At 38.0% G+C, this 15,000-nt stretch overlaps 1 protein-coding gene across 2 annotated transcripts in view; it reads left to right on the plus strand.

Moving 5' to 3' along the window:
- LOC114661338 (transcription intermediary factor 1-beta-like) overlaps positions 1-15,000 on the plus strand; it is a 114,366-nt gene that overhangs the window by 86,798 nt on the left and 12,568 nt on the right. For both annotated transcript variants that reach the window (XM_051933865.1, XM_051933864.1), the window contains exons 9-13: positions 1-755; positions 7,485-7,940; positions 8,396-8,441; positions 14,235-14,262; positions 14,824-14,965. The exon at positions 1-755 is cut by the window's left edge and continues 72 nt beyond it. In XM_051933865.1, coding sequence (XP_051789825.1) covers positions 1-755; positions 7,485-7,940; positions 8,396-8,441; positions 14,235-14,262; positions 14,824-14,965 — 1,427 coding nt within the window. The remainder of the gene's footprint in view (positions 756-7,484; positions 7,941-8,395; positions 8,442-14,234; positions 14,263-14,823; positions 14,966-15,000) is intronic.

The following is a 15,000-nucleotide window of genomic DNA, read 5'->3' on the forward strand; positions in this document are numbered from 1 at the left end:
CTACTAAGGACAGCACTGAAGGACATGTTATTAATGTTCCTATGAAAAATGCAGAACCTTTAAAACTTCCTCCTGCAAGCTCAAACTTAAATTTTAAAAATGTAGCTGTATCCAAACCAACTATCCTCACTAGTGGTTTACAAAGTAAAGGTGACACCTCAAAACATGCCTGGAGTAGTTATGAGAAGGCTGCTTCAAAGGAAAGACCTCTCACGTTTTATAGTCTCCTAACACAGCCTTCCACTACTACCACAAAACAACAGCCCCCTAATTCTAAAAGTCCATCCCATCAAGCATCTGTTTCCCCACAAGTTTCTCAAGTTACTCCTCAATTCCAAGTGCCTCAAAGAACTGTGCAAGAGAACACTCCACAGAGTTCTGCTAGTATATCAGAACAAAGTGATGTTGGAAATCAGAAATGGAAGGTACAGGGGGAAAATGTACCTCTGCCAATGGCTGTCAATCTTCAGAAAGTCAATGCCAATGTGCAAAGCTCATCCAATGCAGTACAGATTGTTAAACCGACAACTGTCAACATAGCGCCTAGGCAAGAAAAAGTTTGTCCTGTTTCTAGTCAAGTCTGTATTCCACCCTCGGCTATGCATATCCGTGGAGTAAATGTTGAGACCGCATCCAACAGGGTGGTCAGCACATCTTTTCCTTTTCAGGTTCCAGTCAACTCCTCAAGCTCCATCCTTCTGCCATTGAATACTGTCTTACAACCACAGCAGCAACAGATTGTTTTTCTCCAGCAGGTAACATTTGCTGTTTTATATTTGACCATGTCATTGGTTAAAGCTGGGTGCTCTATTTGTAATATTAGTATATTACTTTAAAGATGTTAGTAATGAAATAGCCAAGGAAAACATCTCTCAAATATGATAAACACAATTAAAGACTTTTTCTCAATCAAATCATGCTGTTTAAAGGATTGCACAGTTAAAAGTGCAATCCTTTTACTGATGGATTTGATGTGTAAAAATATAAACAAGTAAAGCAATTAACTTAAAAATCATATTAATTACATTACTTTTCTGAGAAAAGGAAGTTAAGTATATTTTCTTCCTCATTAAAGTGTGTGACTGTAAAATGAAATTATCTTTATCAAAATAATGCAAGAATAAATCGTTTAGTGCTTGATAACAAGATCTTGTTGACAAAAATTTAAGCAATTTCTTATGGTCTCTTGATTTGAATAACTTTATATACAAAAAGAATTTAGGGGCTGTTTGATCTCACATAGTTTCTTTTACTCCACCTCCACATTAAATTTTGAATAATGCATTTATTTGGCAGATGAGATTTTTACATGCATACTTCTTAGTGATCTTAGCATAATGGGAGATAATGGAATCTTCATCTCAATAAGTATTCATGTAAGCTTAAAAGAACATTTTATTTTCTTTCTTTCTAGAAGATGTTACCGTGTTCATATTGATAGATGTACTTAATTCTGTTTTTACTTGTTTTATGTAGTCACAATTCAAACAGTGTGACATAATATAATGAATTGGAACAGTCAGGTTTTAAGTCACCACTTAACAATTCACAATCTTAAAAGATACAAATTGTTTGTCCGGTTAATGCATCAAGATTATAAAATCTAATACTGTGTCCATGAACAGCTTCATAAAAACCAGTAGTGTCTCATATGTCAGAATGAAAGGAGCGAGTCTTGCTCCATGACAGCAACTGCAGGCAGCACACAGGTTTTAGAATCACTGTGGGATCAAATAGCACCAGTGTCAAACAGAAAACAACTCTCATTTAGCAACAGTAAGCAGGAGTCAAGGAAAAAAACTACAGCCACATGATTTGAAAATGCTATTCAGGTTTTAGAAAAGGGATCAAATAAGCTAAAACAATGGAACATTTCTTGTAAATCTGCAGAACAGTTTTGCATGCAGGCATCAAATCTCCCAATGAGTCTAACTGAAAAAAATATTTCCTCAATAAAGTATGTTGTTCAGTAGAATATTTTTGATCAGTTATGTGTCTAAATTCTCCCCTCTTTATGTTTAATCTCAGGTTTTAAGCCATTTACCAGAGTTGTTGATTTTCCACTGTCTCTGAAGCTAACATAATTTTAATAATTTTAATTAATTTAAGTAATTTATATAAGGCACATTTTATTTTTCTCAAGTAAAATCACTTGAATTGCTTCTAATGGATGGATGGATTAAATTCATTTTTTTCCCCAGAATTCTACACACAACACCCCATAATGACAATGTGAAAAAAGTTTACTTGAGGTTTTTGCTAATTTATTAAAAATAAAAAAATTGAGAAAGCACATGTACATAAGTATTCTCAGCCTTTGCCGTGAAGCTCAAAATTGACCTCAGGTGCATCCTGTTTCCCCTGATCATCCTTGAGATGTTTCTGCAGCTTAGTTGGAGTCCACCTGTGGTAAATTCAGTTGATTGGACATGATTTGGAAAGGCACATACCTGTCTATATAGGGTCCCACAGTTGACAGTTCATGTCACAGCACAAACCAAGCATGATGTCAAAGGAATTGTCTGTAGACCTCCGAGACAGTATTGTCTCGAGGCACAAATCTGGGGAAGGTTACAGAAAAAGTTCTGCTGCTTTGAAGGTCCGAATGAGCACAGTGGCCTCCATCATCCGTAAGTGGAAGAAGTTTGAAACCACCAGGACTCTTCCTAGAGCTGGCCGGCCATCTAAACTGAGCGATCAGGGGAGAAGGGCCTTAGTCAGGGAGGTGACCAAGAACCTGATGGTCACTCTGTCAGAGCTCCAGAGGTCATCTGTGGAAAGAGGAGAACCTTCCAGAAGGACAACCATCTCTGCAGCAATCCACCAATCAGGCCTGTATGGTAGAGTGGCCAGACGGAAACCACTCCTTAGTAAAAGGCACATGGCAGCCTGCCTGGAGTTTGCCAAAAGGCACCTGAAGGACTCTCAGACCATGAGAAAGAAAATTCTGGTCTGATGAGACAAAGATTGAACTCTTTGGTGTGAATGCCAGGCGTCACGTTTGGAGGAAACCACTGCTCATCACCAGGCCAATACCATCCCTACAGTGAAGCATGGTGGTGGAAGCATCATGCTGTGGGGATGTTTTTCAGTGGCAGAACTGGGAGACTAGTCAGGATAAAGGGAAAGATGACTGCAGCAATGTACAGAGACATCCTGGATGAAAACCTGCTCCAGAGTGCTCTTGACCTCAGACTGAGGCGACAGTGCATCTTTCAGCAGAACAACGACCCTAAGCACACAGCCAAGATATCAAAGGAGTGGCTTCAGGACAACTCTGTGAATGTCCTTGAGTGGCCCAGACTTGAATCCGATTGAACATCTCTGGAGAGATCTTAAAATGGCTGTGCACCAACGCTTCCCATCCAACCTGATGGAGCTTGAGAGGTGCTGCAAAGAGGAATGGGCGAAACTGGCCGAGGATAGGTGTGCCAAGCTTCCATTTTGGAATAAGGCTGTAACATAACAAAATGTGGAAAAAGTGATGCGCTGTGAATACTTTCCGGATGCACTGTGTGTGTGTGTGTGTATATATATATATATATAAGAGAGAGAGAGATAGGGCAGCACGGTGACGCAGTGGGTAGCACTGCTGCCTCACAGTTGGGAGACCTGGGGACCTGGGTTTGCTTCCCGGGTCCTCCCAGTGTGGAGTTTGCATGTTCTCCCCGTGTCTGCATGGGTTTCCTCCGGGCGCTCCGGTTTCCTCCCACAGTCCAAAGACATGCAGGTTAGGTGGATTGGCGATTCTAAATTGGCCCTAGTGTGTGCTTGGTGTGTGGGTGTGTTTGTGTGTGTCCTGCGGTGGGTTGGCACCCTGCCCGGAATTGGTTCCTGCCTTGTGCCCTGTGTTGGCTGGGATTGGCTCCAGCAGACCCCCGTGACCCTGTGTTCGGATTCAGCGGGTTGGAAAATGGATGGATGGATGGATAGTTTTAAGCACAGGGGAAAAAAGGAACATTTGAACAAATCCGAACTTTATTTAAAAACCAACCATAAACCACCAAGAAAGTAACATTGCAGGAGTTCACGCTAATAGCCTTACAACCCGATTGCTGTAAACACTCTTTTTTAATGAGTTTTAAGCACTGGGGAAAAAAGGAACATTTGAAAAATCTGTAATTTAATAAACCACCAAGAAAAGTAACATTGCAACAAATCACACTATGAACCACTCGCTGTAAACACTTTTTTTTAATAAGTTTTAAGCATAGGAAAAAAAATGAACATTTGAAAAAAGAGAAAAGTAACATTGCAACAATTCACGCTACAAACCGAAAAATGAACATTTGAAAAATTTGTAGTACAAAAACTAAACATAAACCACCAAGAAAACTAACCTTGCATGAGTCGAGTTCTGGCATGAAGTGAGGAGGAACTGGGTGGAGAACAATCCGGTCTCGTCGCAGTTGAAGACTTGTGGGATGTAGCCTTCATCCTCCACTAATTTTGTGAAATTTTTCACAAATTGTTTCGCAGCTTCAGCGTCAGAACTGGCAGTCTATCCATGCCTTACCACACTATGAATGCCACTTCTCTTGCGAAACTTTTCAAACCATCCTCTGCTGGCTTTAAATTCCTCACTTTTGCCACTCTTTGAAGGATAGTTTTGCAGCAAATCGCCATGAATCTTCCTGGCTTTCTCGCATAACATTGCCTCACTTACGCTATCCCCAGCAAGTTGCTTCTCGTTCAGCCACACTAGCAACAGTTTTTCCACCTCTTCCAGCACTTGAGGCCTCTGCCCGGTTAACACTGTAACTCCTTTTGTAACATCAGCTGCTTTAATAGATTCTTTCTGCTTTAGAATAGTCGAAATCATAGATTTTCTTCTTGTACTCAGTGGCATGATCAGTAACACGAACGCCACGCTCAAACTTTTCAATAATTTCTTTCTTTACTTCGATTTCAATTTTCTGCAAAACTTTCTTCTCACCACTCTTCACTTGCTTAGAAGCCATGGTAAACTGCAAAAGCACACGAAATACTGTAGAGCACAAAGAGTTCACAGGTAAAGCACACACGTCTGACTGAGAACAATGAATAGGGAGAGGCTGAACACGTGCTTAAATACAGTAATCGGCGCGTACAAACCGGAAGGGAAAAAAAATAGAGCACAAAGAGTTCACAGCAAAAGCACGCACGTCTGACCGAGAACAATGCAACACGTGCGAAAATCATTGGCGTGCACAAACCGAAAGAGAAACTGGCTTGTTCGTATACCGAGTGTGTGGTCATGAACCGAGGCAAAAGTTTGGTGAACTTTTTGGTTGTAAACCGATTTGTATGTGTACCGAGACGTTCGTGAACCGAGGTTCCACTGTAGTTGTCGGGTTACAACCACGTTTGGTTCTGAATGACAGGTGATAAGTCAATCTAGACGTAAGACAGACTAATATATGTATTTAAACCTGACCACATATATAGTACTGTATTATGAGTCCCTTAAGTCATATTGTTTGTTTTATATCTTTTTAATTTCATCATTCTTAGCACATTGTGTAGATTTTCTATCTTTTTAAATTTTTTTTATGTTATTATTTTGTTTCATAATTACTGTTGCCTGTTGCTCACATGGGTGCCGAACCTTTAACAGCTTCATGAATCCCTTTTGTCTGTGTTATGTTACATCATAAGTGTGAGCCTCTCCAAGTGTTCATTGTGTTTACTGTGAGAGGAGGAATTATACCGACAGAGTTTGAGCACTCATTTGTTTTCTGTTTTAACATTTCAGCCTGTTAATAATAAACATTAACAGATAAAATATATCGGTGTGCCTGCATTACCCCTTTGTGGCGGTTCGCCCGAAGTGGCACATCCTGACTCACAACGCAGAAGTTTCAGATGTTAACCTGAGTGCAGAATGCGATTGCATTTGCTTTCACATTCATTTTTGTATCAAGATCAATTGCCTTTTTCCCTGTAATTGTAAGACAAATGCTGTATAACTGAACGCAGTCAAAACCATTGCAGGTAATAAACTGAGATTGGGATGAATGAGTCATGACATACAGAGTTGGCGTGGCGAAAACTGTCGTTTGAGACGCTGTAGCAGTCGTATGTCAAATGGTCGTAAAGACGCATAGGTCGTAAGTCGACGACTACCTGTATTACTGATTATTTTTATTATGCACATAAGGCAGTAAATTTAACACTTCAGATGAGAAGAATACTTTTATATCTAAGTATCTTACAAGGTATTAACACTGCATTAACTCTTTAGTGTATAAATTACATAGAAATTATTTCACATTCCACCTTCAGTGACATATGAAATTTCAGCAGCTTTTCTTCTTAGTTATTTAACTTTTAGTTTCTGTTCTGCAAAAATAAATGCATGCAAATTTTGTTTAAAAATGAGTTCTCTTTAATTTGACCATCCTGAATGTACTGTATTGCAGTATAAAGCCGACGATTGACATTAATTTTATTATACCACCTATAAAGAAATTCATTCATCGTTTTCCTGAGCACACATTTTCCAGTTTAGGGTTGCAGTGCATCCCAGCCTGTCCTTGCAGTATTGAGCACATGGCAGGAGGCAATGTTAAGGTACAGGGTATACTGATATGCATAGATCATGGAATAGTTCAGATTTTCTTGTTATCATAACCTTACTCTCCCCTATAACAAGAAGTAATTTGGAAAAGTATAACCTATGATGTAATATTTCTTTTTTTTTTCCTCAATCTGAATATGTATTCTGTTTCTACAAGGATTGCTTGGGCATTTTGTCTAAAAAACAGCAAGTTTCTGCTATATATCTATAAAATGTACCAATTTTTTAACCTCCATAATGTACATTAGCTTAGTATTATACACATTTGTCTTTGCGATATACTATGGTTATGCATATGTTGATTCAAAACAGAGACCAAAGTAAGAGCTTAAATCTTGACAGTTTTCAAATAATTTTCAGTTAGTCTCTAATAGAGTGATAAATATACAACAGCAATCAACCAGTAGAATCTCTTATCATGGAACAATGCTGTTATAGGTAATTTTTCTAAGTAAGTACTAAAGAAAAAAGTGTAACCCTGCACAGTGAGCAAAGAGTTTCTTTCTGACAATATGCAGAAGTAAAAGTACATTTTTAAAAGTAGTAGTCCATACAGAATCTACTGTATTCTTGTGTCTACTATTTCCAGGGAATCATTCATATTCAGATCAAGAAAAATTCAAGAGCAATCCATGTTGCTTTTTCATGCAGAAGTGTCAATTGAAGCAAGTTTTGGCTGACGTTTGACCTTGCTTGAAGTTTGTGTTGTAGAATTCTACACAGTAGATGTTACTTGCAAAGGAGAAAAGAGTCCAAAATACTTTGGTAGCCCAAAAATGGTCTATGTGTCTCTGGTCTCAAGGGATTTTCTCATCAGATATATTTGCCAAATACTGGAAAAATGTTGCCTTTTTATCTACAAGATGTTAAGTGTCAAGACTCTCTTACATACCTTTTAAAATGATGTCTTTTTTGTTTTATGCAGGTTCCAAGTCTACCCCATATCACTGTTCAGCAGGGAGTTATGAGTAATGTACCAGCATACTTCCAACCAGTTGCTTTACCAGCAGCTCAGTCCCAAACATCAGTGAACAACCAATCCTTTCAAGTAATTTCCACAAGTGAAAAAGTGTGTCAACAAAAACCTATAGTAGAGACCCCAAATACTCATGTTATGAGGCAGCCTGCGATACCCCAAGTTAATGATTTTCTACTAAGCTCCCTGAAGACTTTGCCACCTCCTAGTCGTATAAATCAAACTTCCCACCTCCCTGTGTTAAAGAGTACAGTCCAACCTTCTTTTGCCACTAGTCAAGCTCAGCCCAGTCAGTCCCATCAGATTGTCCACGTAAATGCAGCTAGGAATCCTGGGACGACTTTGTTGCTTACATCAGGAATGGTGCTAACGTCATCTCCACCGAGTTTAGCAACCAATCAACAGGTGATTTTCTTAAAACAGATTTTTTTTCTGTAATTACTTATGATAGCAGTTGACAAAAGCATGACAGTGTTTCTGGAAAAGGTCAGAGATTACTCATAAAATGGATGGAAATGCAACCTACAATTATCTACTAATCTCTCTGATACAAATGTACAACAGGAGGCAGGTGCTTTTCAACACCATGACATTTATCTACCTTTGTGTCATTTTATTCATTTTTAAATGTGCATATTTTGAGGTATTGAAAAAATAGTTCATATGGGAACATTTTATATTAATATGTGATAAGAAAATTTGTTTACTGTGTCATTATTCGTTTTCATTTTGACATTGGACAGCATTTGTTATTATCTATTTTAGTTATAGATATTAAGCCAGTGTTTACTGTATTGTTTTTAATTTTAATTTTGTCATTTGACAGCATTTGTTTTTATCGATTTTCATTTTTGTTGCAGATATCAAGCCAAGTTACAAACTCTGCAGAGAACACATCTGATACAGGTATGCATATGTTTGTCTGCCATTGCTAGTCTGTGTCATACTTTCTTTGCTGCAACTTTATTCAGTTAAACTCTGGTGGCATTTTGCAGTGTGAAGCAGGATAAAATGCTGCCTTTCGTGCGCTGTATAAGCTGTTTACCACCTATGCCTATCTTTGGACCTATGCTTTAGCTTCTTCTTTCTTAGCTTTTGAACACTTAACATACTGTAATGCAAAAATTTGTGTTCACCTGACCATCAAATTAACTTTTTGGACATCCCATTCCAAAAAAGGGAGTAAGCCCCAACCCCACCACAATAACATCCTCCACTATTTTGGGAAGGCATTCCTCAAGATGATTTTGGAGCATGTCTGTGGGAATTTGAACCTGTTCAGAGAGAAGAACATTTGTGTGGTCAGCTACTGATGTTAGAATCGAAAATTTTGCTTGCAGTTGGCTTTCCAATTCATCTCAAAAAAGTGTTCAAAAGGGTTGAGGTCATGGCTCTGTGCAGAACACTTGAGTTTCTCCATGTCCTTATTGATCTGGCTTTGTGCACAGGGATACTGAAAAGGGCCTTTCCCAAGCTGTTGCCACAAGATTGAAAGCTTGAAATTGTCTTAATTGTCTTTGTATTCTGTAGCATTAACAGTACCCTTCACTGGAATCATAGGTAGGGCCCAGTCCAGATCCTAAAAAACAGCCCACAGTAGCACTATGCAGTCTGGAAGATAGCATTCTCTTGGCCTTGGCCAAACCCAAATTTATCCCCCAGACTGCTATATAATGCAGTATTATTCAGGGAGCATATTTCTACTGCTCTAGAGTCCAATTGCAGCATGCTTTACACCATTTTAGCCAACACTTGGCATTGCACGTCGTGACGCTGGGCAAGAATGCAGCTGCTTGACTATGGAAACCCGCAGTTCTTTTTCTAATGCTGCTTCTAAAGGCATTGTGGAACTCTGTTGTAAATGATGTAATAAATGATTTTTACAGGGCTATGTGCCTCAGCACACAGCAGCCCTGCCTTGTGAATCCGAGCTATTGTTTGTGCTAAATGTGTACACTTCACAATAATAGCACAGTTGACCAAAGCAAATATAGCAGACCAAAATTTCATATACTGACTTGTGGCAAAGATGGCATCCTATAACAGCAACCTCTTTAAATAGTCACTGAGTTTCTTCAGTGCAACGTCTTTTGCTGCCAATGTTGGTCACTGGAGATTTTATGCACCCATTAACAATGAGTGCAGCTGAGGCAGTCAAACTCCATAATTTGGAGGGATGTCCACATACTTTTTGCCATATAGTCAGCATTATGCTGTCCTTTCTTGGGAAGAACAGACTTGCTTGCCTTTTTTATCACAAGACCCTGTGTGACCTAATACTAGTCAGTGGTGGTGACTAATCCAATATATTTATCTCCGCATTTTAATGACAAGAATATACTGCCTAATGTTTATGTGCAAATTAAGAATACTGAGGTAAAAGAAAAGTTATAATTTCTAGCATTAGATGCCTTTTTTGGAATCAGCCATGTTTACTCAATATTATTGTTTCTGGAAATTTTAATTGCTTTGAGGTTTACTATTCTTGTTATTAATCTAGAATAAGAAGTTATCCTTCTTTGGATCAGTCCACAGAGTTGAAATACTATTAATGTAAATCTGGAATGGTTTTAGGTAAGAGTGTATGGATATGATATATGGATTGATAATTCCATTTGGACCTGGGGCCTCATGTATAAATGGTGCGTACGCACAGAAATGTTGCATTAGAACGTTTCCACACTCAAATCGCAATGTATAAAACCTAAACTTGGCGTAAAGCCACGCACATTTCCACTGTACCTCATACCCTGGCGTACGCAAGTTCTCTGCTCAGTTCTGCAGACTGGCGGCACCCAGTGTCAAAGCAGTGCTACTGTTCCTGTGTGGTTACCCTTTCTTTCTTAGATCCACATTCCTGGCGCGACTTTACAAATACACTGAAACTAACTGCATATTGTTTATTAGTGTAATGCATCTGATTGTAATTAACCTGTAGCAATATAATGATCCAGGGAATAGCCATAGTATTCTAAATACCATAACTGCTTTAGCATTGTTACTCTCACTGCACCTTCTTTTTCTTCTTTCAGCTGCTCCCGTTAAGGGTTGCCACAGCGGATCATCTTTTTCCATATTACTCTCACTGCACCACTCTGAGTATTTATATCACTGTATATGAGATTGGAATCACAGCAGTAGCTGATCGGAAAGAGAATTATCGGGATACAGCATCAAGCACACACTGCCTCAGCCATGGCAAAACGCTTCAGAACCTTTCCTGTACGAACCTCGCGGTTCAGAAACAGTTTCATCCCAAGAACTTTAAATGCACTCAATCAGTCCATCAAGTGCTCCTTGTAGAACTGTTTGTACTTATAAGTACAATTACCTCACTGTAAACTTGCACAACAGTTATAATATTGCACAACCTGTGCCACTTTATAAAGCACGTATTTACATATGATGACGGTATCATTTTTAAGATGAAATGCAGCAAAATATGTTGATTATATTATACAGATAAAACTTTAACTTCATTTAAATAATGTATATTGTTAATAATCAAACATGTGAGGACACGGTGCCGCAGCCCTGGCTAGTTCACGGATTATTCTACACCTCGTGCTTTATTCTTGCTGGGCTGACGCGACACTTGTAGGATAGATAGAATAATTAAACATTGACGATATTTCAATGTTCCTTAAACGTTTTGAAGAATCATCGTTCTAAGCTTACAGATGGCTTAAAGTCTATTACAGAGCTGATTGTGTGGCGATTGGGTATTTGGAGAAAGAAAAGTAAGGACAAGATTTGGAGGTTAGTATGTTTGAAAGAGACAGTACTGCTGCGATAAATTATTTCATTGAAGGTCGCGCATGGAGCAGCAAGCATCTTGTGTGAGACATGAACAACCACTGCGCCACCATGTTCCCATGTTTAATAACATGCTTTCATTCCTATCATCATGAAAAAGATATCCTGTATATATCTCATTATTTTAATTACTCAGAGAGCTGTAATATCACTAATGTAATGGATTCTGTGTCCTGTCGGAGAAAGAGAAAGCCCGTTTAAGAAGCAGGTAGTGATTCACACACACAGAGCACATAGAAGATCAAATACAGAACAAAGCATTTAATGCGCTATTTTAGTTACGATGGGATTTGAGAAACTAGTAAATTAAACGATTTTAAGATGAAGTTTATGATGTTCTACTTTAATGGCAAAATAAACTACGTGATTAAAGTGGAAATTTCGAGATTAAAGTTGACATTTCGTGCTTTTTTCCCACTTTGTGCCTATTTTTTTTTGTCTGTACCCTAATAAGCTTTCATATGTCACTCAGACGGTGGGCTACGACTCGCCTTTTCACGGCGACTGTGATATGTGACTTCTTTTTTATTTCGGGCACTGTGCGACTTTGTGAACTTGAGCTTTCGAGTTTCTCCGACACACTGTCACTCGATCAACTTTCTTTTGTTGATTATACCTAGGGGTGGGCGGTATGACCAAAATTCTATATCACGGTATTTTTCTAAATTATCCCGGTTTCACGGTATTTGATGGTATTTTTTTCCCATGCATGAGTGGATGTTAAACACATTTTCCACTGCAATTACTAGCTAAGAATAACCTATTCCACTGTCAAGAGCATTGTACATTGTACAAAAAAAACATTTTAATGTGCACACAAGTATTAATACAGGTTTGCATTTCCCCATAAAGTGATACTTTTCAAGGGGGTGGCACTAATGAAGAGAAGGAAATCACATTGCATGACAGATGCAGTCAAAATATAGAACCTTTTTATTTAACAAATTTTGCAAAAACTGAAATTATAATTTTGACAACATATTTTCAACCATCCAAAGAGGTATTTAGACTTAGGAAAATATCCAGACGTGCTTGTCAAAAGTTGTATTGCACTGAACATGTCTTAGAAAAGGAATAAATATTTTTTTTTTGTAAAACAACTACACTTTCTGTTAATGTTAACAATCTCTGTCCACTGACACGTTAAAGTGACTTTTTAAACAACTTTATCATCATTAAACTGCATAATATTTAAACTAATAAATAATAACAATAAAGTAAATAATTGTATTATTACTGATAGTTGCACTATTACTTCAAGGCTTCAAAAGCTCAGGTGCATTACACAGTATTCACCAAATTAAAATAAAATAAAACAAGTGCAATCTTGGTGATGACATCTTTACCAACTTAACTATCATTTAGGCAAACTGCATTAATATGGACCTTGCTTCAAGCTAAGCTATATACATAAATAATACAACTGCAACTTGCATTTATAATTGTATTTGTGGTATAGCCCTACGGAATCGTATTAAGGCCACTGTGAAGAAAAAAAAAAATACGGACACAGGGAAGAAAAAAAAAACTATACGTCGAGAATAAAGTCGACATTTCCACTCTATTCTCATAGTTTACTTTATAATTAAAGTAGAATGTCGTAAACTAAACTTCATCCTAAAATCATTGTTTAATTTACTAGATTTTCTTAAACCCCGTCATAAGTTAATGTAGCACATTAAATGCTTTGTGTTGTGTTCCCCGACCCAGTTGTTAATCACTACGCTCCTTAAACTGACTTCCTCCGCGCTAATAGACAGCGATCACCATACAGAATCCATTCACTGTATGATATTCCTGCTCTCTGAAAATTTAGAATTTATATCAAGTATTTATCTTGGCATTCTAAATGTTCAGAGAGCATGAATATCATGTGAATGGATTCTGTGTGGCGATTGCTGCCGTTGCTTCCTCTTATTGCAGAGGAAGTCGGTTTAAGAAGCTCAGGGAACACTTCACACAAAGCATTTAATGTGCTATATAACTTCTGACGGGGTTTGAGAAAATCTAGTAAATTAAATATTCATTTTACGATGAAGTTTAGTTTACGATGTTCTACTTTAATGACAAAGTACGAGAATAAAGTGAACCTGTCGTCACAATATTACACAGTACCCAGGTACATTACACTGTATTGAAAAATAAAACAAGTACAACTTGGCTTGCAGTATTATCTAGTAGTATAGAAACAGTATTTACACATCTGACCTTTTAAAACTAAAGCATCTCCAGGCGACAAGACGTGACTGTTTTTTTTCGGCTCTCTGTCCATTTTCACCGCGTGGCATACCTATGCTACCGCCCACTATTTGGTGGTGTAGCAGTGAAAAAGGTCCCCACTTGAACAGTTTCCCGCTGCGCCACGTTCTGAACGTCGTTTAGGCAATTTAAACCGGTGTTGCGGTATAAGAAAAATCCATATTATAAAAAAAATAAAAAACGGTTTTCTGTATGAACCGGTATACCGCCCAGCACTAATTATACCACTGTTTAAACCAACAAATAGTACGCTTTTATTTGCCTCCACTTGGTATTCGCTGAAATTCTTTTTTTTTTTGTCTTTTCACAGAACACTGAACTTAAGTGCTATTTATATTGATTTGCATATTCAAAGAGGTGTAATTCTAGGAGGAGTCGGGGGTGGACAGCGTGCACGTGCGGTACTGTTCACGCTGATCGGGATTTATGTAGCGGAAGAATGTGGAAGTTTGCGTATGTACAGATTCCTGCATCTGGATTTTTCTATGTGTACGCACATTCCCACTTTTGTGCTTACGCCATGTTATAGTGTGAGTTCTACGCACGGCGTTATACATGAGGCCCCTGGTCACTAAAAGTGCTAATGCAAATTACTTAAAGAGCTTTCTGTTTTATGTCTTGCAGGAAATTACAAGGATCATCCACTAGCCAGGTAAGCATTTGTTTACTTACTATTTTTTTTCTTTGACACAGAAGTCTTATTACCTCATGTCTCCCTTTCTGTTCATTCATACTAAGCATGTCAATTGTAAGCAGTCTCATTTTAGAGCCACCAGAAGCTGACTTGAACTTCTACTCCCTACTGGTAGTGCTTGCTTTTAGTCATTCAGAGCATACATCAATACAACCTATTCAGTTGTCCATCATCTGCTTAATTAAGTACAATAGGTGTTTTAATTAGGCTAGACTTCAAACTGTGTTAGGGTTCAACTAAAGTCATTCCAGTACTTTCCAAAATAGCATTACTGTGCTTTGAAGTGTTTTTTGTAATAAGTGCTTATTTTATTCACTTTACATATACATATTCAAATTATCTTTGCTCTAACACTGCAGCTATCTAATAAATATGAAAATTATTAAGTGAGAAAGAAAAGAAATAAAATGTCTTGAAGGAAGGTATATGTCTCTTTTCTTCTGCCTTTACTTGTGCTATTACTTTATTTGTATTTTCTTCCAGCTAATTGTATTGCGTAATTGTTTTTATATCTGCCAGATCACAGTATCCAAGGGTTCTGTTGACTCGATTGAAAGTCGATTTTAGTAAGGACTGTGAACCACCAGCATTCCAAGTGCTGCCGGAGAAAAATGGATTTTCATACCGCATTTTCCCTTGTAAGGGCAATACCCAGGAAAAGGTATCACATGATGTGCCATTTTTTTTTTTTTTTTT

Source organism: Erpetoichthys calabaricus, chromosome 11 (genome assembly GCF_900747795.2).
Source record: "Erpetoichthys calabaricus chromosome 11, fErpCal1.3, whole genome shotgun sequence".
In the NCBI taxonomy this organism is placed as follows: Eukaryota; Metazoa; Chordata; class Cladistia; order Polypteriformes; family Polypteridae; genus Erpetoichthys; species Erpetoichthys calabaricus.